The sequence below is a fragment of the Heptranchias perlo genome, chromosome 13 (genome assembly GCF_035084215.1).
Source record: "Heptranchias perlo isolate sHepPer1 chromosome 13, sHepPer1.hap1, whole genome shotgun sequence".
NCBI lineage: Eukaryota > Metazoa > Chordata > Chondrichthyes > Hexanchiformes > Hexanchidae > Heptranchias > Heptranchias perlo.
In genome coordinates, this window is record NC_090337.1 from 29,819,747 (window position 1) to 29,843,949 (window position 24,203).

General features: G+C 41.0%; 1 protein-coding gene across 6 annotated transcripts in view; it reads left to right on the forward strand.

Annotated features, from left to right (window-relative positions):
- dis3l2 (DIS3 like 3'-5' exoribonuclease 2) overlaps window positions 1–24,203 on the forward strand; it is a 289,590-nt gene that overhangs the window by 46,462 nt on the left and 218,925 nt on the right. For all 6 annotated transcript variants that reach the window (XM_067995258.1, XM_067995259.1, XM_067995261.1 and 3 more), the window contains 2 exons: window positions 1,679–1,732; window positions 13,420–13,521. In XM_067995258.1, the coding sequence (XP_067851359.1) occupies window positions 1,679–1,732; window positions 13,420–13,521 (156 nt within the window). The remainder of the gene's footprint in view (window positions 1–1,678; window positions 1,733–13,419; window positions 13,522–24,203) is intronic.

Sequence of the window (24,203 nt, forward strand, 5' to 3'; positions counted from 1 at the left end):
AGAGATTGCGGGTTTGGAAGGTGCTGTCGAAGAAGCTTTGGCGAGTTGCTGCAGTGCATCTTGTAGATGCGCTGATGGTGGAGGGAGTGAATGTGTAAGGTGGTGGATGGGATGCCAGTTAAGTGGGCTGCTTTGTCCTGAATGGTGTCAAGCTTCTTGTGTTGTTGGCGCTGCACTTATCCAGGCAAGTGGAGATATTCCATCACACTCCTGACTTCTGCCTTGTAGATGGTGGAAAGGCTTTGGGGAGTCAGGAGGTGAGTCATTTGCCACAGAATACCCAGCCTCTGTAGTGGGAGTGCAAAACTGCATATAAGTGAAACTTAAAGAACTGGGAACAATTAAAGTGGATTGTCACAATAGGGTGACAAAAATTCTCAAAGCCTCAAAAAGCTTCTTAACCCATTACCAGCACTTTGCTAAGGCTGAAGGGGTGTGGAACTAAGACGAGCCTGGCAAAAATGAAGGATAAGGAAACCCAAGGTGCAGGCAATTGATGGAGGATTACAGCACACAACCACCTGTTGGATGGTTGAGGATATGGAGGTGGAGGTAGTTCTACACGAGGTTGTGTGAGCGAGGCGACTCTCTGTTACTCCACATTACCATCCCCATAGGTCAGCATTGTAGCTTGCTTGCAAGGAGGTGGAGCGAAGTGTCAGGTTACAGCTTCTGTGAAAAAGATCCTGCTTGACAGCAATGCAAAAATGACTGTATAACTCTAGTCAGGTCGTGATATCATTCAAAAACTGTGTTCTTGTGGACCCTCCTAGGGAAAGCCACCATGCACCACCTGGGCTCCAGACTTAGTACAATATAATTCCAGGGGGTTGTTGGGCCAGATGTTAAAAGTGCTCCATGGCAGTATATAAATGAGCATCTTTTTAATGTTTGGAGAGCATGGACATTTCCATCTGCAAGCTCAAAACATGAAAAATTTACCAGCCAGAGCAGAACTCACCACATGCCTGTACTCACCACATGCCTGTAAGCAAGTGTGCAGAGAGCGCTCTCCTAGTGGCAAGAATGTATTTTGCAGCAAGCTAATGTAACTGAGATCTTGGTAGCTGTGATTTTTAATTCTACTTACTGGCCTCAATGATAGTAGAGTATAACAGCAACAAAAAGGTCAAATTGTGTATGTGTGCCTTAGTATTGTAATGCACTAAGCCTTTAGAAAGCTGCCCTCTGGTTCCATGTGGAAAGTGGTGAAAGTTGTTTTTGTGTGGTGGCATGATTTTAGAGAGTAATTAATGATGATGTATATTACATTGCAGGCTGCAGTATTTTAAAAGAAAGAAAGACAGACTTGCATTTATATAGCATCTTTCACAACCTCAGGATATCCAAAGTGCTTTTCAAGCATTGAAGTACTTTTGAAGTGCAGTCACTGTTGTAATGTCAAGGCACTCCAGTGAGAGGAAAGTGTTATTTTGGAAACCATTTAATTCGGCCAGTATTGAATTATGATTCACCGTTGCTTGGCAAATTTCTACCTACATTTTCACATTGTTTATATGCTTTTATGGATTTTTGAAAATATAATTGTGGCCCATGCCAGTTTACTGTTTGACATTAAAGTGAACAAGTTATGCGAAGCAGTAAATGTTTAACATATGATTCGAAATGTTCTGGTTTCAAAAATTAAGATCTTCACTTTTTCCGTTGGCGTTTACAGGGTCCGCTGAGAATAAATCCTAAAAAGTACCATGAAGCCTTTATTCCTTCTCCTGTAAGTAAAAAAAAAATTATCTTCAAGGTATGTTGAAGCTTGTTTTGGCGAAGTGTTCCTTCCACTTGTCCAGGACCCTTGTAGACCAAATGCATTTTATAACTATTTATTATTTCAGAAGATTTGTGTTTAATACTTCCTCCCTGTGATATATTTTTACACTACAAGTTGAAGTAAATTTTGACTTTGGAGCATCACATGAAAGATACCGTTTTGTGATTTGTGTTTTGTGATTTCACTATGTGCTGCATTTGTCCAATAAAGCTTAGCAACAACAGAAATTGTGAGAAACATCTATATAAACCCAATGGCCTCATTGGCATGTTTTGGCTGCAATCGCCGGGAATACCTCATACGTTGCTCTGAAAACAGTAAATCTTTTATAATTAAAAGTAATTTTTGCATCTGTCTTGTATGTTGAGTTTGTCATTTGTCTTGTGGCTGTTGGGCCAATCGTCAGTTTAGATATGTCTTCAGGTACGCATTATAAACATTTATGGCGGAAGCATTGACTACCAGCGTAGCTCCAGTGGGCACCCCACGCGTTGCTTGCTTTTCACAGTGCTCTAATGTGGAGAATAAGCGTGGATGTCAATGTCTTCTGCATATATTAATTTTAAACCAATACTGTTGATTTCTGTTATGTGTCAACATCTATGACATCCATATGATAACTTATTTTGGGGAAGTAGCTTAGACTTTACTGCAGTGTTTTGACCAATAATTTTGTTGTACGACAATGCGAGACACAATCCTTGTTAGGCAATAAGACTCACACTTTCAAGATGTTACGCTGAAAAGGTGCAATGCTATATTGAAACCCTGAAAGGTTTAAATTACTGAGCACTGCTTTTGTTTGGGAATTATTCTTATCAGTGTACCTTTCCTAGAATCTGCCTTGACTAGTGTCAGCTTCTGTCTCCTCCAGAATCAGATGAGAATTTTCTTCTTGACTTTAGTTATGATTGTAAACATTTTAATTTTTGTTCAAATCATCAACATTTGACCTGTGGAGTCTGAACTCCAGAATTCATCCACTGGAACTGGATCAATCACCTATACCACCAACTACTGACCTCTTATAACTTGCCACAAAATATTCATTTTTAATTTAAGTTAAAAGGGGAAAAGACAAGTATTGGTGCTCTTGGTAATGTTAAGAACTTGTAGAAATCATTGTTTTAAGGGATTATTTTATTGTGTCTTAATCATGACTTGGAAAAAAAATTGAGATCGACTACACCAGAGAACCCTGCCTGAAAACGTGGATTGCAGAATTGTAGGGAGTAACTTGATAACAAAAGGGGCTGTTACCAGGAAGCAATATGACACCAGTCACTGAAAGAATCTTGGGGAAAAAATAGGCCGTGGCCCACACTGGTTGTGCCAATGTGCTGTTCAAGCAATTCAGTCCATCACCAACACCAAGTGCTGCCCAAATACAAAGAACCAAAGAAGTTTACACCACAGAAGGAGGCCAGTCGGCTCATTGTGTCAGTGCCAACTTTTCGTTAGAGTAATCAAAAACTAACCCCACTGCCACATACTCTCCCCATAGCCCTGTATTTTTCTCTGCTTCAAATATTTATCCAATTTTCCCTTAAGATGCAGTGGTTTCTGCCTCAACCATTTCCTGTGGCAAAATATTCCAAGCTCTAACAGCCCTCTGTGCAAAGAAATTTCTCCCAACCTCACTCATTCTGTTCGTGACTATTTCAAATTGATAACCCCTTGTCACTGACTCCCCAACCAGAGGAAATAGTCTTTCCCTATTCACTCAAAAACCTTCATAATTTTAAAAACCTCCATTAATTCTCTTCTTGGCCTTCTCTGCTCTCGTGGAAAAAAATCCCAGTGTTCCATGTCTTTGGCAACATGCTGGTCAATCTATACTATATGCTCTCCGGCTTTAATGTCCTTTCTATAACAAGGTGCCCAAAACTGTGGCCTGACTAATGTTTTGTAGAAAATTATCATTACTACTTTACTGTAATGCTCTATGTCCCTATTTATAAAACCCAAAAGGCCTTCTTTATGACTTTACTGTACCTGAATACTCACTTTTAAGGAATTCTGCATTTGAACCCCTTTCTATGTTCTTTGTGTGTATTTCTAATCCTTGTTTTTTCTGTCAAAATGTTTTAACTCGCACTTATCCACACTAAATTGTTTCTACCACCTGTCTGTCCATTCTGCTGCCCTGTCTTTGACTTCCTGAAGTCGTTTACAGTCCCCTAGCAGATTTTGAGATTGTACTCCTTTATTTATTTATATATATATCTATCAATCAATCAATCAATCACAAAGGTTGACCCAGCATTGACCCTGGGCTACAGCACATAAAACCGTTCTCCTGTCCAAGGAACATCCATTTATCCTAACTTTGTTCCCTGTCTATGAATCAACTTTCTATTCATACTGTTACTTTTCCTCTTGTACCATACATGAATTTTTGAAACCAGTCTCTTGTGAGACATCTTACTGAATGCCACCTGAAAAACCACATACACTTTATAGCTACTGCATTTGCTTTAGTGAGCCAATTGGTCACTTCAAAAAAAAACTCCATTAAATTTGTCAAACTCAATTTGTGTTTGACAAATTCATGCTGGTTGTCCTTGAGTATCCATTATGTTTCTAAGTGCTCACTCATTTTATCTTTAATTATGGAATCTAAAGCCCCGATTTTACTGAGTGGGTTTACTGAGTGAGGAGTGGGCCTGTTTTATACCCTATCCGATTTTACGTTCTATTGACTTCCATGGAGTGTAAAATGGGGTGGGGTCTAAAACGGGCGTCCCACCTGAATCTGCTCCGGTCCTGCCAGGTGGGCTAGGTTAAAATTTGGGCTAAAGAGTTTGCCCATGACAGATGTTAGACTAACTGCTGTATAGTTACCCGGTTTATCTTTTTCTCTCTTCCTGAACAAAGGGGTTGCATTAGCTGCTGTCCAGTCTGATGGCACAATTTGCATATACTGAGGATTTAGATATTGTGGCTGGAACCTCTGCTGTCTGACTTCTTTCAGCAACCAAGGGTGCATGCGAGCTGGGCTTGGTGACTTAACCACCTTGAGTTTTTCTAATTTTAGACTCCCTTTCTCATCCTTGTGGTCCTACCCTTTCTAACTTTTCTTATACTTTTTTCATGCTTTAAAAGCCCTTACTATTTCCTTTTAGGTTATCTGCTCACCTTTTTCATATTCCCTTCTTGCCATTTTAATTCCACATATTCTATATTCCTCATTATGATTATCTTTAGTATTGTAAATCCTAACTTTATCATATGCCTTCCTATGTAGTTTTAATCTATTTATCCACAAAACACTGTTCTCTGATACACCCCCTTTTTGCCTTTATAAGAATATATTTATCTAGTGTTCTATCCATCTCTTTTTTGAAGATTTCCCACTGCTGAGCTGCCAACCTGTTTGTTAACTCTTCTATCCAGTTAATTTGGGCCAGATCCATTCTTATCTTGCTGAACTTGACATTTGTCCAGTCTCCCACACTTACTTTTGACTCTTTATTATCCTTTTCTATTCTTGCATTGACCCTAGCTATGCAATGGTCACCATTTTCCAATTGTTGTTCTACACTCGCATCAGTTATTTGCCCTCTCTCATTTCCTCGAACTAAATCAAGCAACGCTTCTTGTTGAACGAGAAACATACTGATTCAGAAAGCAATCCTGGATGCTATCCAATAAGCATTTCCCACTTTCACCACATGCATTACTGTTACAAGTTTAGGGTCTTGCCTTAGATATTCTCTTGGGTACAGTGGTGTTAGTCACTCCTGTAAGTGGTCTAAGCGTCTTCCATTTAGGGGTGTGCCCATACTGCCCCATATCTAACTATATACCCAGGATATAACAATAGTATCTCCCATCTCCAATCCGGCCAATTACCGCCCCATCAGTCTACACTCAATCATCAGCAAAGTGTCGGAAGGTGTCGTCAACAGTGCTATCAAGCGGCACTTACTCACCAATAACCTGCTCACCGATGCTCAGTTTGGGTTCAGCCAGGACCACTCGGCTCCAGACCTCATTACAGCCTTGGTCCAAACATGGACAAAAGAGCTGAATTCCAGAGGTGAGGTGAGAGTGACTGCCCTTGACATCAAGGCAGCATTTGACCGAGTGTGGCACCAAGGAGCCCTAGTAAAATTGAAGTCAATGGGAATCAGGGGGAAAACTCTCCAGTGGCTGGAGTCATACCTAGCACAAAGGAAGATGGTAGTGGTTGTTGGAGGCCAATCATCTCAGCCCTAGGGCATTGCTGCAGGATTTCCTCAGGGCAGTATCCTAGGCCCAACCATCTTCAGCTTCATCAATGACCTTCCCTCCATCATAAGGTCAGAAATGGGGATGCTCGCTGATGATTGCACAGCGTTCCATTCCATTCGCAACCCCTTAAATAATGAAGCAGTCCGAGCCCGCATGCATTAAGACCTGGACAACATCCAGGCTTGGGCTCATAAGTGGCAAGTAACATTTGCGCCAGATAAGTGCCAGGCAATGACCATCTCCAACAAGAGAGAGTCTAACCACCTCCCCTTGACACTCAACGGCATTACCATCACCGAATCCCCCACCATCAACATCCTGGGGATCACCATTGACCAGAAACTTAACTGGACCAGCCATATAAATACTGTGGCTACAAGAGCAGGTCAGAGGCTGGGTATTCTGCGGCGAGTGACTCACCTCCTGACTCCCCAAAGCCTTTCCACCATCTACAAGGCACAAGTCAGGAGTGTGATGGAGTACTCTCCACTTGCCTGGATGAGTGCAGCTCCAACAACACTCAAGAAGCTCGACACCCTCCAAGATAAAGCAGCCCTCTTGATTGGCACCCCATTCACCACCCTAAACATTCACTCCCTTCATCACCGGCGCACAGTGGCTGCAGTGTGTACCATCCACAGGATGCACTGCAGCAATTCGCCAAGGCTTCTTCGACAGCATCTCCCAAACCCGCAACCTCTACCACCTAGAAGGACAAGAGCAGCAGGCACATGGGAACAACACCACCTGCACGTTCCCCTCCAAGTCACACACCAGCCCGACTTGGAAATATATCGCCGTTCCTTCATCGTCGCTGGGTCAAAATCCTGGAACTCCCTTCCTAACAGCACTGTGGGAGAACCGTCACCACATGGACTGCAGTGGTTCAAGAAGGCGGCTCACCACCACCTTCTCAAGGGCAATTAGGGATGGGCAATAAATGCTGGCCTGGCAAGCGACGCCCACATCCCATGAACGAATAAAAAAACAATGTGATCTGCACTGAATATTAGTGTCATTTGCATGTATGCTGCTTCAATCTCTCTAAAGGTCGACCAAACAGGCAATTGGTGATGTGAGACAAGATATGAATTGTTAAGCTACTTTATTTCACAGCGCATGATCATACAAAGCAACAGTTATGATGGGATTCACTTATTTCAATCAGTCTTTGAATAATAATACAAATTAATGAATACGTTATGCTTCCCCACATCAGTGGATTTTCTTGCTTGACTTAAACAAAATAATTTATAACTACTCCCCTGCATATAAATCTTCTGGATAAAAATGACCGTTGTACCCCAAAATGACAAGGAGATTTTAAAATACTTTTGTATTTAGTAGCTGCGATAATATGAAAAATTGTTATATTTTGTGCAAGTGTGATATAAACTGAAATACTTGGAAAAGCTATTGACTAGAATTTACTGGAGGACCAATAAAACAAAGTTGTGTATTTGATACCAGTTAGTTTAGTTAGACTTCCTTGGTGTTCTCCATATAGTTTATACAGATTTTGCTTTTGATTTTGTTTATACGGATGGTAACTTTTGGTATAGAATGTCCCATTTTACATTTTGAAGTCTGAAATATGCATTATAAACAACTGTACTATAAACAAATGTTATTAGGGATGTGCACTTAAGATATTTTTTTAAGTAACATACTTGCATGTGAAGTAGCATTAGGGGATTTTAGAAACCTTCACTCACTCACCTGACAAAGGAGGTAAGCTCCGAAAGCTTGTGATTTTCAAATAAAACTGTTGGACTATAACCTGGTGTTGTAAGATTCCTTACATTTGTCCACCCCAGTCCATCACCGGCATCTCCACATCAAGCATTAGGGGAGTAGCACCCAGTGGCACTGTGAAATGAATGTAGGTTTAATCCTTGCTCTATTCATTTTTTGAGGCTGCAGTTTCTCCCTACAAAGGAAAGGAAAATCCAAAGGGAGAATCATAGAATGTTGGAACACAGAAATAGGCCACTTGGCCCATCAAGCCTGTGCTATTGTTATATTCCACGAGTTACCTCATCTAATATCTCTGTACCGCTTGCTGCTTCTGTGTGTGTGTGTGTGTGTGTGTGTGTGTGTGTGTGTATATTTTTTTTCAAGCAACAATCCTATTCCATAAAATAATTTATGGAGTCTACCTCATTAGTGTTGAGTGGCAGAGTTTCACATTCTAACCACGCTCTTCCAATTTTTTTTTTAACTGAAGCCTCCTGTAATTCATCTTTTGACTATCTTAAATATGTGCCCTCGTCGCTGACTAGTGAAAACGATATGCCAGCATTTACTACATCATAATCCTGAAGACTGCTATCACATCCCCTTAATCTCTTGTGAAAAAAGCCCGAACTTCTCAAGTCTGTCTTTGCAATTGTAACTACTCATTCCTGATAAAATCTTATTCAGTCTACTCAATCTTAGTAGCATTACCTGTAGGTAGCTACAAGGTGCATGGATAGAGGTCTGAGCATAAATATATAGCTGTTGGAGCTAATTAAGGTACATCAGGAGCCTAGCAACATCTTGCATACTTCAGGATTGCAGAGTGGAACTAATTAACTGACTTAAAATAGTGTACTATGTTACTGAAGTTAGAGGCTGGTAAACAAGGAGAGGGGGAGCAGAGCAACAATGTATGCGTTCCTTGTGAATAAGTCTAGCATCCAGCATTGGCAAAGGGAGAAAGGGAGTATGATCAAATTCCCACCATTGTTTTTTCTTTTGATAACACTTTTCCTCTTTTATTTGACTTGTATATACAAATTTAATAATGTCATTGTTGCTCAGTGAAAATTACTCAAAGACCTAGCCATCTACTGGGAGCTGATTTATCAGTTGTCTCCACATCAGAAAAAAATTCAAATTGTTTTCATTGGTTTCTTGGTTCTGTTGGCACAGTAATCTTTGTTGAACCTTTACAAAACACTGGTTCGGCCACAACTGGAGTATTGTGTCCCAATTCTGGGCACCGTTCTTTAGGAAGGTTGTGAAGGCCTTCGATAGGGTGCAGAAAAGATTTACTAGAATGGCTCCAGGGATGATGGACTTCAGTTATGTGGATAGACTGGAGAAGCTGGGGTTATTCTTGTTAGAGCAGAGAAGGTGAGAGGAGATTTGAGAGAAGTATTCAAAATCATGAAGAGTTTAGATTAAGTAAATAAAGAGAAACCGTTCCTATTGGCGGAAGGGTTGAGAACGAGAGAACGCAGATTTAAGGTGATTGGCAAAAGAACCAAAGGTGACATGAGGAAAAACTTTTTTTACGCAGCGAGTAGTTATGATCTGAAAGGGTGGTGGAAGCAGATTCAATCGTGGCTTTCATAAAGGAATTAGATAATTATTTGAAGGGGAAAAAATTTGCAAGGCCACGGGGAAAGAGTGGGGGAATGGGACTAACTGGATTGCTCTTACAAAGAGCCGGCACGGGCTTGATTGGCCGAATGGTCTCCTTCTGTGCTGTAACCATTCTGTGATTCTGGTTTAGATATTTTTCCGACAGTTAAATTGCACAGAAAAGTTATTTATTATTTTGCATATAAAGTTGTGAAGTTTTTTCCACTCCAGTTCATTGCTGAGTATTTTGTGCCCTAGTTGGTTTGCCTCTAACCAGATCTACTTTGACCACCTGTTTCAAATGATGTCCTAACATCCATTTCTCAAAGTCAAAAGACTGCTCCAAATAGGACCAAATAATTTACTCGAAGGTGTTATGAACCTATGAGGATATTGAAGCTTTATTCTTTCAGGCATAGAGAGATTTTAAGTTCCAACTTGGCACTTCTCTGCTCCAAAATTCAGTAGAGAATGGAGTGTTAGTGGGAAATTTTTTCAGGGCATGTCAACTCAAAGTTGCATTGGCTGAGTCACATTGTAAGTCAATTAGTGTGGCCAGTGAGGAGTCTGGATCCTCCAGGTCCCATATAATTTTCTATGGCATCACTTGCAAGTCTGAACATTTGGATTCGACTGCTGCCTGGTGTTGGCTCTAACAGTATCAGTTCAGGACTGAATGTTTGGGTTTGGCTCTCAGTCCACTGCTACCTATTGCTGTGTACCTCGAGTGTCCGAGTCTCCAAATAGCAATCAGGTGACTTTGTTGCCTCCATCAGGTAGTCCTTGGTCTGTGTGAAGTAGTGACTCCTGTTTTGGGTTGATCTAGTTTACTTGGACATGGACTCAGTAACCAGGGCTGCTTCTCTTGAGCCCAGCTATCAATATTAACATGCATCATACAAGAAAAAAGATCATGATATTGGTTTAGGAGTGTCTCCTTATAGACTCATCAGCAGTTGAAAGCTTATCCTAACATACAGTTAGCGATGCTAAGATGCAGAACTGTCAATGCTAGACAAATCCTCGATTGTGAGATTTTCAGCTGTATGCTTGAGGCATCAACTCATGTCATAGATACGATGAAGCAATAAAGAATTTTCCTGAGAACAATTATTTTACTTTATTACATCTACTACTTCAACCTGTCAAGACCAGGACTTTGCCCAATTTATGTTGGGACATCATCACGTAAGGCACTGCTGCTATCATTGACAAGCTGCAAAGCAATTGCAACAATACTGCTGCTAGAAGCAGTGTTCCGCACCTTCGCCTCTAATGTAAATGTTGTGGTAAAATAGCTTTTTAAAAAAAATGTTTGTAAGACGACTGAGCTGTCTCAGCCAGCTCCATAACACAGGTGGGGGCCAAGCTGTTCCAGTACAGCTACAGCATTGTCATCTACCCGACAATGTAGAAAATTGCCCAGGTATGTCCTGTCCACAAAAGGCAGGACAAATCCAATCAGGCTAATTACCACCCCATTAGTCTACTCTCAATCATCACCAAAGTGATGGAAGGTGTTGTCGACAGTGCTATCAAGCGGCACTTACCAATAACCTGCTCACCGATGCTCAGTTTGGGTTCCGCCAGGACCACTCGGCTCCAGACCTCATTACAGCCTTTGTCCAAACATGGACAAAAGAGCTGAATTCCAGAGGGTGAGGTGAGAGTGACTGCCCTTGACATCAAGGCAGCATTTGACCGAGTGTGGCACCAAGGAGCCCTAGTAAAATTGAAGTCAATGGGAATCGGGGAAAACTCTCCAGTGGCTGGAGTCATACCTAGCACAAAGGAAGATGGTAGTGGTTGTTGGAGGCCAATCATCTCAGTCCCAAGATATTGCTGCAGGAGTTCCTCAGGGCAGTGTCCTTGGCCCCCAACCATCTTCAGCTGTTTCATCAATGACCTCTCTCCATCATAAGGTCAGAAATGGGGATGTTCGCTGATGAATGCACAATGTTCATTTCCATTCGTAACCCCTCAAATAATGAAGCAGTCTGTGCCTGCATGCAGCAAGACCTGGATAACATCCAGGCTTGGGCTGATAAGTGGCAAGTAACATTCGCACCAGGCAATTACCATCTCCAACAAGAGAGAATCTAACCACCTCCCCTTGACATTCAACCGACATCGCCGAATCCCCCACCATCAACATCCTGGGGATCACCATTGACCAGAAACTTAACTGGACCAGCCACATAAATACTATGGCTACAAGAGCAGGTCAGAGGCTGGGTATTCTGCGGTGAGTGTCTCACCTCCTGACTTCCCAAAGCCTTTCCACCATCTGCAAAGCACAAGTCAGGAGTGTGATAGAATACTCTCCACTTGCTTGGATGAGTGTAGCTCCAACAACACTCAAGAAGCTCGACACCATCCAGGACAAAGCAGCCTGCTTGATTGGCATCCCATCCACCACCCTAAACATTCACTCCCTTCACCACTGGTGCACCGTGGCTGCAGTGTGTACCGTCTACAGGATGCACTGCAGCAACTCGCCAAGGCTTCTTCGACTGCATCTCCCAAACCCCCGCGACTTCTACCGCCTAGAAGGACGAAGGCAGCTGGCCCATGGGTCACACACCATCCCGACTTGGAAATATATCGCCGTTCCTTCGTCATCGCTGAGTCAAAATCCTGGAACTCTCTACCTAACAGCACTGTGGGAGAACCTTCACCACACAGACTGCAGCGTTTCAAGAAGGTGGCTCATCACCACCTTCTCGGGGGCAATTAGGGATGGTCAATAAATGCTGGCCTTGCCAGCGACGCCCATATCCCATGAACAAATTTTTTTTAAAAAGAAAAATTAGATGTTTCAGTCAGCCATTTAGCTGTCCTCCATAGCAGCTGAAACCAAGCGCATCTACTCTACAGTACAGCATTAATCAGCAGGAGAAAAATAATCCAAATCTTTTGCTGAGCGAACATACATTAACAATCCCAATCCTTTCTCTTCCCCCCCCCCCCCCACCCCCATCTTCAAATTAAAGACAAAAAACCCATATTATCATTCGCAAATTCAATACTTCACCAATGCGTTCTCAGAGCTGACTTGATTATGACTGACCACGTGCCCTCTGACTATCTGAAGTTAGTGGTGAGAGCTGAACTTGGTACAAAATAAAACATATCTGCTTGTACCATCTTTACCAAATAGTTTTATCAGCCTATGTAAATTGAATGGTGGTGGACTCGTTCTATGCATGTGTAGAATTAAGTTTTCCCACTGTGCAGAGAGCATATATTCTAGTTAGAGCCTTTTCTGTGCCTGGAATTTGGGGAAACTGGCCTTGTCGGTAGTGTGAGATCGTCATCCTCGGGTGGGAAATTATGATTTTGCATCTGATACTGCAATGGATATGAGCATTGGTAATTCTGTCTTTCTCTCTTGCGTTACTCCTTGATAGGATAGGAACCATCAGAGAAGGATAAAATTCAGTCTACTTGGACCAACTTGTCCAATGTTCCCCTAGAGGCCAGCTGTAAGGCAGCTACTTGGAGCAAGTTTCATGTTTTCTTGTGGAATCAAGGGAATGATATGCTTTAGCACTTTTATGCTCCAGGCCTGCTTACAGTTTTTGACACGGATATAGCATATCTTCTACTTGGTTGTGATGATTGAACAAATGAGGAAGAATGGTAAATTACTTTTCATCGGTAGAGTGCTCTTTCTTTGAAATTGGCTTAGGGTAGTTCTGTCATTTTTTGCACATGATTCGCTTCTTTCTGTTTTTTAGGGCATGATGCTGGTTCTGTTTCTTAAAGAAACCTGACAGGAAAGTCCAAATCAGACCTTATGTACACAGGGGAAAGACTGTGTACAGGGCACAAACTTTTTAGTGGTTGTGGCCATGGGTCACTTCCCCCCCCCACCCCCCCCAATAATTTGATATTTTTGTGTATTCTATTTCTACGTGGAGGTTGAAGTCTGTGAAAGAAAGACGAGCATCGTGCTTATGGCAGCTAATCTAATATTCTTCGACATTATCTTGGCATTATTATTAATGTTTTTGGCACTAATTCAGTTAATATTTTTCTTTTAGGATGGAAACAGAGATATTTTTATTGAAGGTATCATTTCTCGAAATAGAGCTTTGAATGGTGATGTGGTGGTGGTGAAACTCCTGCCCAAGGAACAGTGGAAGGTAAGTTTCAAATCTGGAATGATTTTTTTCCCTCTTTCTTGCCCCCCCCCCACTAAAAAAAAATCAGAGAAATATAAGGAAATTCTAACTGTTCAGGTGCATATGTAGAGTTTTAGCAAATAACTAATTTCTATTTCCTGATAGCTATTAAAGTTTCTACGCTCATGGTTAGTATTTTCCATGCAGGTGCTATTGTCTTTCGGCTATGTATACATTTTCTGGTATCTTCATTAATCTGTTGTAAGAATCTGACGTCTGTTGTTGATCTTCATGGAAAGCAGGAATTTGACTCTGGAGCCTAAAAATTGCAGTGAGATTTGTTGTGTTATCCCTCTCATTTAATGGATGTGTGTGTGTGTGTACCTGCACTAACTTTCCCTTTTTAATTAAATTTTCTTTGAAATTTTAACTGGACTCTATTGTATTTTTTTTTGAGAAGATATGAAATTCTTGATCCTGCCTCTCCACTAATACTGCTATAAACTGGGTGTTGGGAAGCATGCAGTAGGACCCTGGGACTGCTTTATTCCTTTTCTGTGGGAAGGTGCCTGCTTTGTGCTGGGCACCTCACCACAGTCACATACTAAGATCAAGAGCTCAGCAGAATGGTGTATTGAACCTGCTTCCCACCACTATGTACTTGGGCATTTCAACAAGGATTTTTAATTTTTCTTTTATGTTTTTACACTGCCACTGACTCTTTTGATCAGTTCTGTATTTGCTCTATTAAAAACCAAACTTCAGAGACTTTCTGCCATTAGGTCCTGGATGGTCAAAAATCTACATTTGTGGAAATGGTCTCAAAATAGATACTTTTAAAAAAAAATCAAAGGTACAGCATTACTTTTACTTTTAAAATGTGTTGCATTATTTGGAATATACCCAGTGAAGTGCAAGTTACAGTTTAAGTGTCAGTCAAGGTTACGATTTAAACTTCATAAAACAAACCCGTGCTGTTACTGGGCTGCTTTGAAATATCTGAGCTTTTTAAATGTATTTATAAATAATACATTATATGTGGATTCGCAAAAAGCGCAGTTTATTTTTGTAAATTAAATTATTGTAATTATTGGCTCATTTGAGATGTCTGTTAAAACTGCAATGTTCTATAAAAGTTAATTTTATGAATTGTCAGTTTGTGTAGTTGGCCATAAACAACACACATGGATTAACGTGAGTCGCCTGAAGCATTTTAGTGTGCTATTTACTAGTCTCGGCTAGTTTTTCAGTTTTACAATGCTAAATTAATTTCAAAGTTAGGAGAGAAGGCAAAAGACCATAGACCATAGAATTACTTGTTCTCATTTGATCACGTAATCGCCATAAGTATTCAACTTTCATAACCATTTCAGAGTGTAGATCATATTTTTGTACAGCAGGGGGCAGAAATATTATTAAAGGTACAAGTCCAGGGCAAATGTTACACACACAGCCGTGAAATCTGTTATAGTCGAACAATCTTTTTTACTTTACCAGTACTTTCTGTTGCATTTTTTAATTGTTGTAGATTCTTGCAAGATTGTTCTTTAGCGTACATGCAAAAAGCAGTTTGCTTTAATATAGTTTTCTTCCTAATTATAGATGTTGCTATAAACACTATCCATCGTGGTGTACTGGCATGTAGTGTATCTTATATAATCAATATGTGCTGCATGTTAGTTTTTGAAACACTTCAAAATTTACATTGACCAATACTATACTTAATGTTTTAAATACACAAAAATATTAAAACTACCTGCTTTGTGTCCCAGCTTTAACTTTCAGTTGTCCATATTCTCATTACTTCTCTTAAATTTATGTGCTGCTTGCCTTTTGTGTCTTTTATTCACTATATTTTGATTTTTTTTTAACTTGGATTAAGGTTTTGGATGCGTATTTGTGTGATTATCTGTAATTTTAAATCTTGTGTTGGTGTGCATTTTTAGCAACACGTGAAAGTCTTTGTAGTATTACACCAGAAAGTGCAGTCTCCAAGGTGTTTGAGCTAAAGTGTCATAAATCCATGGGGTATAAAGTTGTGATTGACTGAAATAGCCACTTATTTGTTAAATTGTTTTAATGTGAACAAAATCAAAGTAGTAAAAATGATCATTGAGGAATGAATCACCAGCAGAAAGCAGAGCAATCAGGTCCCTCAAATTTTTTTTCCCCCAAGTCACCATTCACGAATCAGCAAATAACCAATCCTGTTGCTCAAATAATTTCTTCTCAATTTTCAGCTGCTGTTTTCTCGCAAGTCATTGTACATAGCTAAAAATGGTTCTAACATGGCGTACATAAAATTTAGACATTTGAAAAAAAATAACATCTTATCCATCAGATTGGTTATTTAATGTTGGAAATGGCAGCAAGAAGTTTCCCCCCCCCCCCAAACATAGTTTTGCTCTTCAGTTTTGGGCCTCGGGTTTGAGTTGGAAATTTCACCTGGATTTCCAGCTGTTGTGGACAAATTCTGTATGTGCATGTGTAATCAATGTATCATTGCAGTTGTAGTTTTCACCCTGCTCCTATGGAACTGCAATACCCAGACTGTAATGTGGCAACCAGGCATAAAGTTTATAAACAACTGTGAAACACAAGTGGTGGGAGAAAAAAAAACAGAAGATTTTGTTTTTTCAAATGCTTTATGCAGTTTAAGCCATTAAATAAAACTCATGAGCTTTTATTTTGGGATGTGGATTTTTTTTTGTGTCACCGAGGGAGACTGAAGTTTTCACCAGGGCCACAGGGATATTTGAGCTGCTTTGATGCAGTTGTCATCAGTGTACCAGGCCCATGGAAATTACCTGTGAAGATGCTGGTCATTGGAGACTCAACAGTAGGAAAAGCATTTTGAGGAAGTTTTGTACCATCAAAATCTTCAGTAAGCACAACTGTGGAAAGCAAAGGGGAAAAAAAAATAATTATTTAAATAGTTAAGAAAAAGTGGGAAAGTTTTGTGGAAGGAAGAATAATTGAATCTTGAACGAATACCATACATCCATACTGGGAGGGTAAATATTTTATAATCGGTAGATAATTGGGCCGGGGCATGTAGGTGCATTTCAGACACCATTTTAAAATCATACATTCTACTCTTTTATTTTTATATAGTATACTTTAATATTATTTGCAGTTGAATAGTAAAACTTACAGCAATTTGGGAAGCCGAGTAGTAGAGTTGGTTGGAGTGTAGTAGTTTCTCTGCAGGCTGAGGAGCTGGGAGTTGCAAAACTGAAGCGCTGCAGTGCGACCACAGGTGGGGGTTGTATTTAAGGTGTGACAAGTTTATATAGGCTGTTTCCATTATAAATGTGGACACAGGAATTTATAATGGGAAATGTTGACAAAAAAGTGATGACAGGAAATAAGGTTCTATGGACAAGAAGTGCATACAGGCATGAGATTTTTAATATAAATGTAGATAACGGCATAACAATTTTTGGGGAGGGAAGAACAATTAAAGTAATTTGCATCTTAAAACAAGTTTTGTAAAGTGGTGGGTAAATAGTATTATAAATGTATATCTGTGAGATCTGTATCTTTCCATACCAGTAGGGTGTGTAATATCTTTACCCTGTGTCAGTTGTGATGCACTTTGTCTTATAACAATGGGCATTTGTTGCAGCTGGGCTGTAGTGGGATTGTGGTAAACATCAGAAACCAAAGGCCAAGTCCAATTAGAATACCATGGGAGATATACAAGTAAATTCATGTTCAGAGGAAGCTGGCATAGATGCAATCAACTAATTTATTTTTATGCAATACTTTTTGTGTTTTTAGAATTACTAAATCATTTTTTTTAAATGCGAAGCTCACTTTGTGTTAATCTTGTTGCCATCAAGGTGAGTACTGCAATGTCATTGTCATTGCTGAGAAATGCACTCACTGACCAAGCTTCAGCTCAGCTATGGCCAGATGAGGAGGATGCCCTGCTCTACCATTGTGGAGGCCATTTTGGATTTTTAGTACCCACTGTCCTCAGGACATTTGACTGACTCTGCATTTATTGTCAACTTCCAGCAAACTTTGAATTGTTTTGTGCTGTTGGCCTGTGACGACTAGGAACTGGGTTCAGACTTCCTATGCTCATTTTGCATTGAACCCTGGCACAGAGGGAGAGAAGATTTTCATCCATCAGTTTGGCCTATTTTCAATCCCAGATCCCAGAATTGAAAAAAGTGTGCTAATCCAGTGTGCCATCCAATTCCTCATACCTCTGTCTGTAATTTTTAAAGGAATCATTTTGAATGCTTTCTTCTTGTTTTTTTTCATCTTTGTTTTTATGATTTCCCCCCCCCCCCCATTCTAGATTTAATTTCTGTTTTAGACCCTGCAGCAATGTGATCAAATTAAACCATTCCCCTTTTGGGATTTTTTTTAATGTGTTCCATATTCAGAATGTAAGTATAGGGTTAGGCAGTAACTAAATGTTTGAAACAATGACACAGATTTACTCTAGAAAATCCAATGCTCTTTTTATTTTGCTTGTTCTATCGAAGAGAATGAAATGATTCATAAATTGTTGTACAGTCTACCCAAATGTTCATTTTGGGTGGTTGCAGAGAAAGAATTGTATTGAAAAACATGCAAATGTCTGCTGCATATGCCATTGTACCATCAACTTTAATTTAAAATGGTAGAATAAAGAACATTAACTAGTCATACTGAATATAGTTAAGTTGTCTTTACCCTGTCTGTCTGAGGCTTGGTATGTGTTTAATCACTATTAATTCTGAGAGTGGATTTCTCAATGCTTGCTTTCTCTAACCTTTAAACTGATCAGCAGAATATCAAGCATAGGCTTGATGTGCTGGATAGCCTCCTCCTGTGCTGTAACAATTCTAAGTGTCATAAAATTAACAGAAATATTTGATAGTATGATACCAACACCTGTCAACATCTAAGTCGCCATATTAAAAAAAAAAGAAAATCTCTCAACAATTTGGATTTCCTCACCAGGAAGGGTGGATATTCTGTATAGGAAGGTAGTGAGAAGCCATGAGCAAGACTGAATGACTGTTTGTTTATGTGGGAAATGTAAGCTGTGTATATGTTCACTCAGCTTTGTAGATTATTAGTATCTCGTTCCCATGGGTGTAACACATTTTGACAATATGCTACAATAGAATATGAGTAGTTAGGTGTGGTGCTGCGTATGCCAGAGCTTTCAAAGCAAGAAAACACAGGAAAGGGAAATTGCTTTGTCAACGTTATGTAATGATTTAAGATAAGACTGAGTGCAGAACCTTATCCTGAAAGCGACAAATGAGACACAGTTGTTGGCCTGTGATCTTTTAATACCGGAATCACAAAACGACGTCAGCGGGAGGAGGAGAAAATCCTATTTTACTGTTAAAAGTTTTCTTTGAATGCTGTATCAGCTCATTGAGGACATGCAGGTGACTCATTACTTAAATGTTTCTCACAAATTCTATTCAAAAAGTGCACTTTATTTAAATTCTTAGGCCCAAAATTACATTTGTGTGTTACTAGCGTGAGAGTGTTTATTGTATTCATTTGAAATTTCTCTCCCATTTTAGTAGAGTGTTAAACTGTTTAAAATAAATGGATTAATGCTCTGCTAGATTAGCAAAGAGAAATTTCAGACTTCTGTGAAGTATTCTTATGCTACTATCCTATGGCATAATTTTAGGACCTTTAAAGTTTTTGAAAATTCCTGAAAAGGGTCCTTTAAAGTGTGGTTTCTACATCGTTTGGAAATCTTCTGAAGAAATGTTACAGGAGAAAGTTACAGAGAAAGTTAGCATTGAATGCTAATACTTTCTTCTCCCACCATGGTCGGCTCAATTGGCCACAATACTGAACAGGAGGATTGACCATTTAAGATCTGTACCAAAGAACAAAAAGGATGCACTCCCCAATTCATGAAATAGAACTAGTTGGCTAATTGAACAATCAATGGCCTAGAAATTTGGCCGTGTAGCGTCCGTTTTTTGGGCGCTAAGCAGCCTACTAAGTCCCTAATATGGTGGGCAGGAGGCTGCACACATTTCCGGCCAGATGTGCGCCGGCTGCCATGTCAGTAGAGTAGGTCGTACTGGCAGCAGGAGCACGTGCCAGTAGAATTCTAAGTGGAAAGTAATGTATGTAGATTAGAGTCCAGCACTTCTAACTGGACCCGTTTTTAATTTTGGACAGCCCCAGCACTTCACTCGCACGTGCTAACCTTGCTGAGCACAATGTGGCGCTAATGGGCATGAAGCCCCCTTCGCCAGCATTATTTAATGGCATCATGATTACAGGTTAGTTGCTGGGTTAGCCTTTCTGGCTACTGCTTGACTTCTAGGTGTTTTTTGCTGTGTTCTATCACTCTGGAAAGTTTACTTTGTCTTCATAGAGAGAGGTTTTGCAGCTCTTGCGCTATTGTTGCTCTTTGCCTCACAAATAGTCTGGCTGCAGATATGGTTGGTCTGGTAGGGCTGCTTTTGGGAATAGAGGACAAGGGGTAGCAGCAAGGAAGACACCACAGAGTATGGAGAAGTAGCCAGAAGAATGAGGAGGAGGAGAGCACGGAATAGGAGGTCGTATCCACAGAGGGTCTTGAAGGAACACTTCTCCAACATCAACTTGACTGAGGAGCAATGTATGACGTGCCTTCACTTCACCAAGGAGGCTATCACCGAGCTATGTCAGCTGTTGCAGTTACAGCTCTAGTTTCAAACTAGGGCATGGACAGCACTTGCTGTTAAGGGCACAATCGCCGTCAACCTCTATGCCACTGGCTCCTTTTCAGGGTGAAACAGGTGACATTAGCAAGATCTCAGTTTGCAGTACACCGATGTATCAGGGAGGTCACTGATGCTCTGTACACCAGGAGAAATACCTACATCTCCTTCCCCATTGACAGAGCAAAGCAGGAATGGAGAACACTAGGTTTCGCTGCATGGCAGGCATCCCCATTATACAAGGTGCCATTGGCTGCATGCTCCCTATCACCAGTCTAGCATCTTTATCAATCGAAAGGGATTCCACTCCCTCAACATACAACTGGTTTGTGACCACAAGCAGTGCATCATGCAGGTGTCTGACTGCTATCCTGGCAGCAGTCATGGCTGGTTCATCCTGCGCCAGTTCTCTGTGTCGCCTTTATTCCAACCAGGCCGCCAAGTTACAGGCTGGCTATTGGGCAACGAGGGATATCCCCATTGAAGGTGGCTCATAACTTCAGTCAGGAACCCGCACAAAGCTACAAAGCACATCTGCAACAAGAGCCATGTTGCCACAAGAAACATCATGGAGCAAACAATCAGTGTATTCGAGCAACGCTTCCACTGTCTGGACCGTTCCGAAGGGGCTTTGCAGTCCACCCCTGAGCAGGTATCCAGATTTGTCATTGTCTACTGCATGCTTCACAACTTTGCCATCGTGAGAGACCAGATCACCACCTGGGTAGCAACAGGTACAGGAGGAGGAGGAAGAAGAAGAAGAGGAGGCTAGGCAAGGCAGCGCCCACCAGAGCCCCTAATTGCCCAAGCTCTGAGAGAAGCTCATTGAGGAGTGCTTCATCTAAGTCAGCCCTCCCATTCACCATCCACCAACAGTCCCACAATCCTTACCACTCTTCTTAGAACCACCATCCGCTTACTTTCCTTTGCTCCAAACTTATTGGCCTTACCTTCACTTCACGACAAAGACAAATACCAACACCAAATCCAAATGGGAGGTGGAAGGCTGCTGAACTTCCATTGAGGACATTTTAGATGGCTTTGAAGAATGATCTCAAGCAGCTGACCCCAGAGAGCCTCGTTGCAGACTGCAGCATCTCGGCATGGGCTTGTAGCAGTCTGGGCCGGCAGGCAGAGTGGCACCAAGGGCACTGGTGGAATGGCTGGTGAGGGAGCAGGCATGCTGTCATGCTGAGAGAGGACTGATGGTGCCTCTCCCATGGAACCAAGGCCGTTCTCCTGGAGCAGTGCCTCAGCACTTTTAGGAGTCTGCTAGAGAACAGAGTGCAGAAGTGATGTGACACCCTGGAAGTCCCTTTCAACATTAGCCACCAAAGCCAAGATGGCAGCTGTCTGAGCTGCCATAGTAAATGTCTGAACTGTCGTAGCAGCAGTTTGTGCTGCTGTGGAAGTTGTCAGACTTGTCGTAAGACGCTCCATCATGATGGAGCTGACCACTCGGCCCATCTTGGACAAAATGGTCTCCGTGCTCTGCGCAAAACTTTGAAACAAGTTGGAGCTGGATTCCTTCATGCTCCTCGACATTGTGCACAAGCTCTCTCTAGGCAGGCTGCCCAGTGCACCAAGCTTTTCCCAAGTGTGTATGCATGAGGCTTCTTCAGTAGCCTGGGCCTTCAAAGTCAGCATCTGATTCCTTTGCAGTAGAACCAATAGATTTCTAGGCCTATATCTCAAATCAGCTGAGTGGCTGTCCAGAAACTTCCAGACCAAACATCCCTTTTCCATAGGGTGCAGAAAACAAATATAGAACAATCTCCAACTGTCCAGGAAAAGCTAAAAAAAAACTTCGTGAAGTATATTTGTGACAAAAATTGACTCATCAGCAGTGGATCCTATAATTACTTAAGTTTGCATCCAAAAAAATGTTTGTTTTTTAGATAAGATCATGCTGTACAACAGTGTCCTTTGTATGTACAAGTCCTAATCCAAGCGCAAAATGATTTGGCATAATAGCTGTGATAATCAAGATACAACTACAGTTAAATTGTTCACACCAAACGTACCAAAAAAGTTTGTAAGAATCCAACCCTATCAAATGTAATAATCTACCTCTCCCAATAAATAAATAAATAATTGCTACTGTTGTTTAGAGTAGACCACCAAAAGGAAGTTCCCACTAGTATGAATACCCTTGAGAACTTCCATAAATTGTTACTTAATATGACAGGTTTCAAATCTAGCTTTTACAGGAAAGAACAATTGCCAAAAGCCAAAGTGAACTGTGGAAAGTTGAATTGCTTTTCTTGGCTTAAGTCAAAACTTTCTCAACAGTGTTTTGCTTTGTTTCTTTGCTGAGCTTGTAAAATGTGCTAAAAATGCATGTACTCTGGGCTTCATTAAGGTACTGGAACTTCATACTAATAGGAATAATGGCTTATGTTCAGAAGTCATTGGTACTGAATTTCTCTTAAAGGAGAAATGTCTGTTTGGACAACTTAATGCTGCTCTCTCGGCAGTTGCAAGAAAATAATTTTATGTTGTATTGGCTCGTGTACATGAGTACCAATTTATCACCTTAATAAATAAACCACTTATTTTTTTAATAAAGGAGGCTCATTGAATACATATTTTTTACGTCAGTTTTTGTACTGAATTTTATTTATATAGACCTTTCCTCAATTTTTGTGTGGATTTGGTTTTGTTACATTGGACTATGTTACAATAATCACAATCTAAAGAAGCAATATACGTGCAATCCGCTTTTAACAGTCGAGTAAGCTTTGCCATAGAGAGGCTAACTATCTTTTTCCTGAACTTTTACATTGGGTGAAATTTTTGATGGGGAAAACTGGCTGTGTAATCTTTTTGCTGTGCAATGCTGCATCTTTAAAACAGCTTTCATAGTAGAATACTATGATCACAAGATGCCATGAAATACCAGCATTATCTGGGTTCACTTCGGGAGAAAAATTGTGACAAATAAGTAAAATGCAGTACTTGGTAGTTTTTGTAGAGGAATCATTGGTACAGTGCTGAGTCAGCAAGAAATGAAATCCAACATCAGAAGCCAAGATTTGAACATTTATTCAGTGCAATGAAGTTGGTAGTGAAACTGATTGTGAAAGCATTTTTTAAAGATCTTATGTACATTTGTATTAGGTTCCCAATTCTGTAAACTATAACGTTTAAATAAGTGAACAGGCCACATTATCCCAACTTTATCCTTTTTAAGTTGATGTTTTGCATTTCAGGATCACAAAGCTGCTCCTTAGCAGAACTGAATGCACTCTGCTTTTAACTCTCAAGCAGTTCACCAGACCTCTGGAGTCCCCAAGGCCCTCCTGTTTCTCATCTACATGCTACCCCTCAGCGACATCGTCCGAAGACATGACATCAGGTTCCACATGCACGCTGAGGACCCCCAGCTGACCCCTTCACCACCACCTCTCTCGAATCCTCCACTGCCTCTGTGTTGTCAGCTTGGTTATCTGACATTCAGTCCTGGATGAGCAGCAATTAGCTCCAATTGAACATTGGGAAGACCGACACTATTGTGTTTTGGCTCTGCCACGAGCTCTGTATCCTCGCCACTGATTCCATCCCTTTCCCCAGGCACTGTCTCGAGTTGAACCAGACTATTCGTAACCTCGCCGTCCTATTTGGCCCTGAGCTGAACTTCCAACTGCACGTAATCTCCGTCACAAAGACCGCCTACTTCCTCCTCCGTAATATCACCCGCCTCTGCCCCTGCCTCGGTTCATTTGTTGCTGAAACCCTCATCTGTGCTTTTGTTACCTCCAAACTCGACTATTCCAATACTCTCATGGTCGGCCTCCCATCTTCCACCCACCATAATCTTGAGCTCATCCAAAACTTTGCTGCCCATATCCTAACCTGCACCAAGTCTTTGCTCACCCATCACCCCTGTGCTCGCTGACCTACATTGGCTTCTGGCCCATCAGCGTCTCAAATTTAAAATTCGCTTGCTACTTTTCAAATGCCTCCAGGTCCTTGCCTCCTCTTTCTGCCCTATAAGCTTTCTAGAACTCTTGT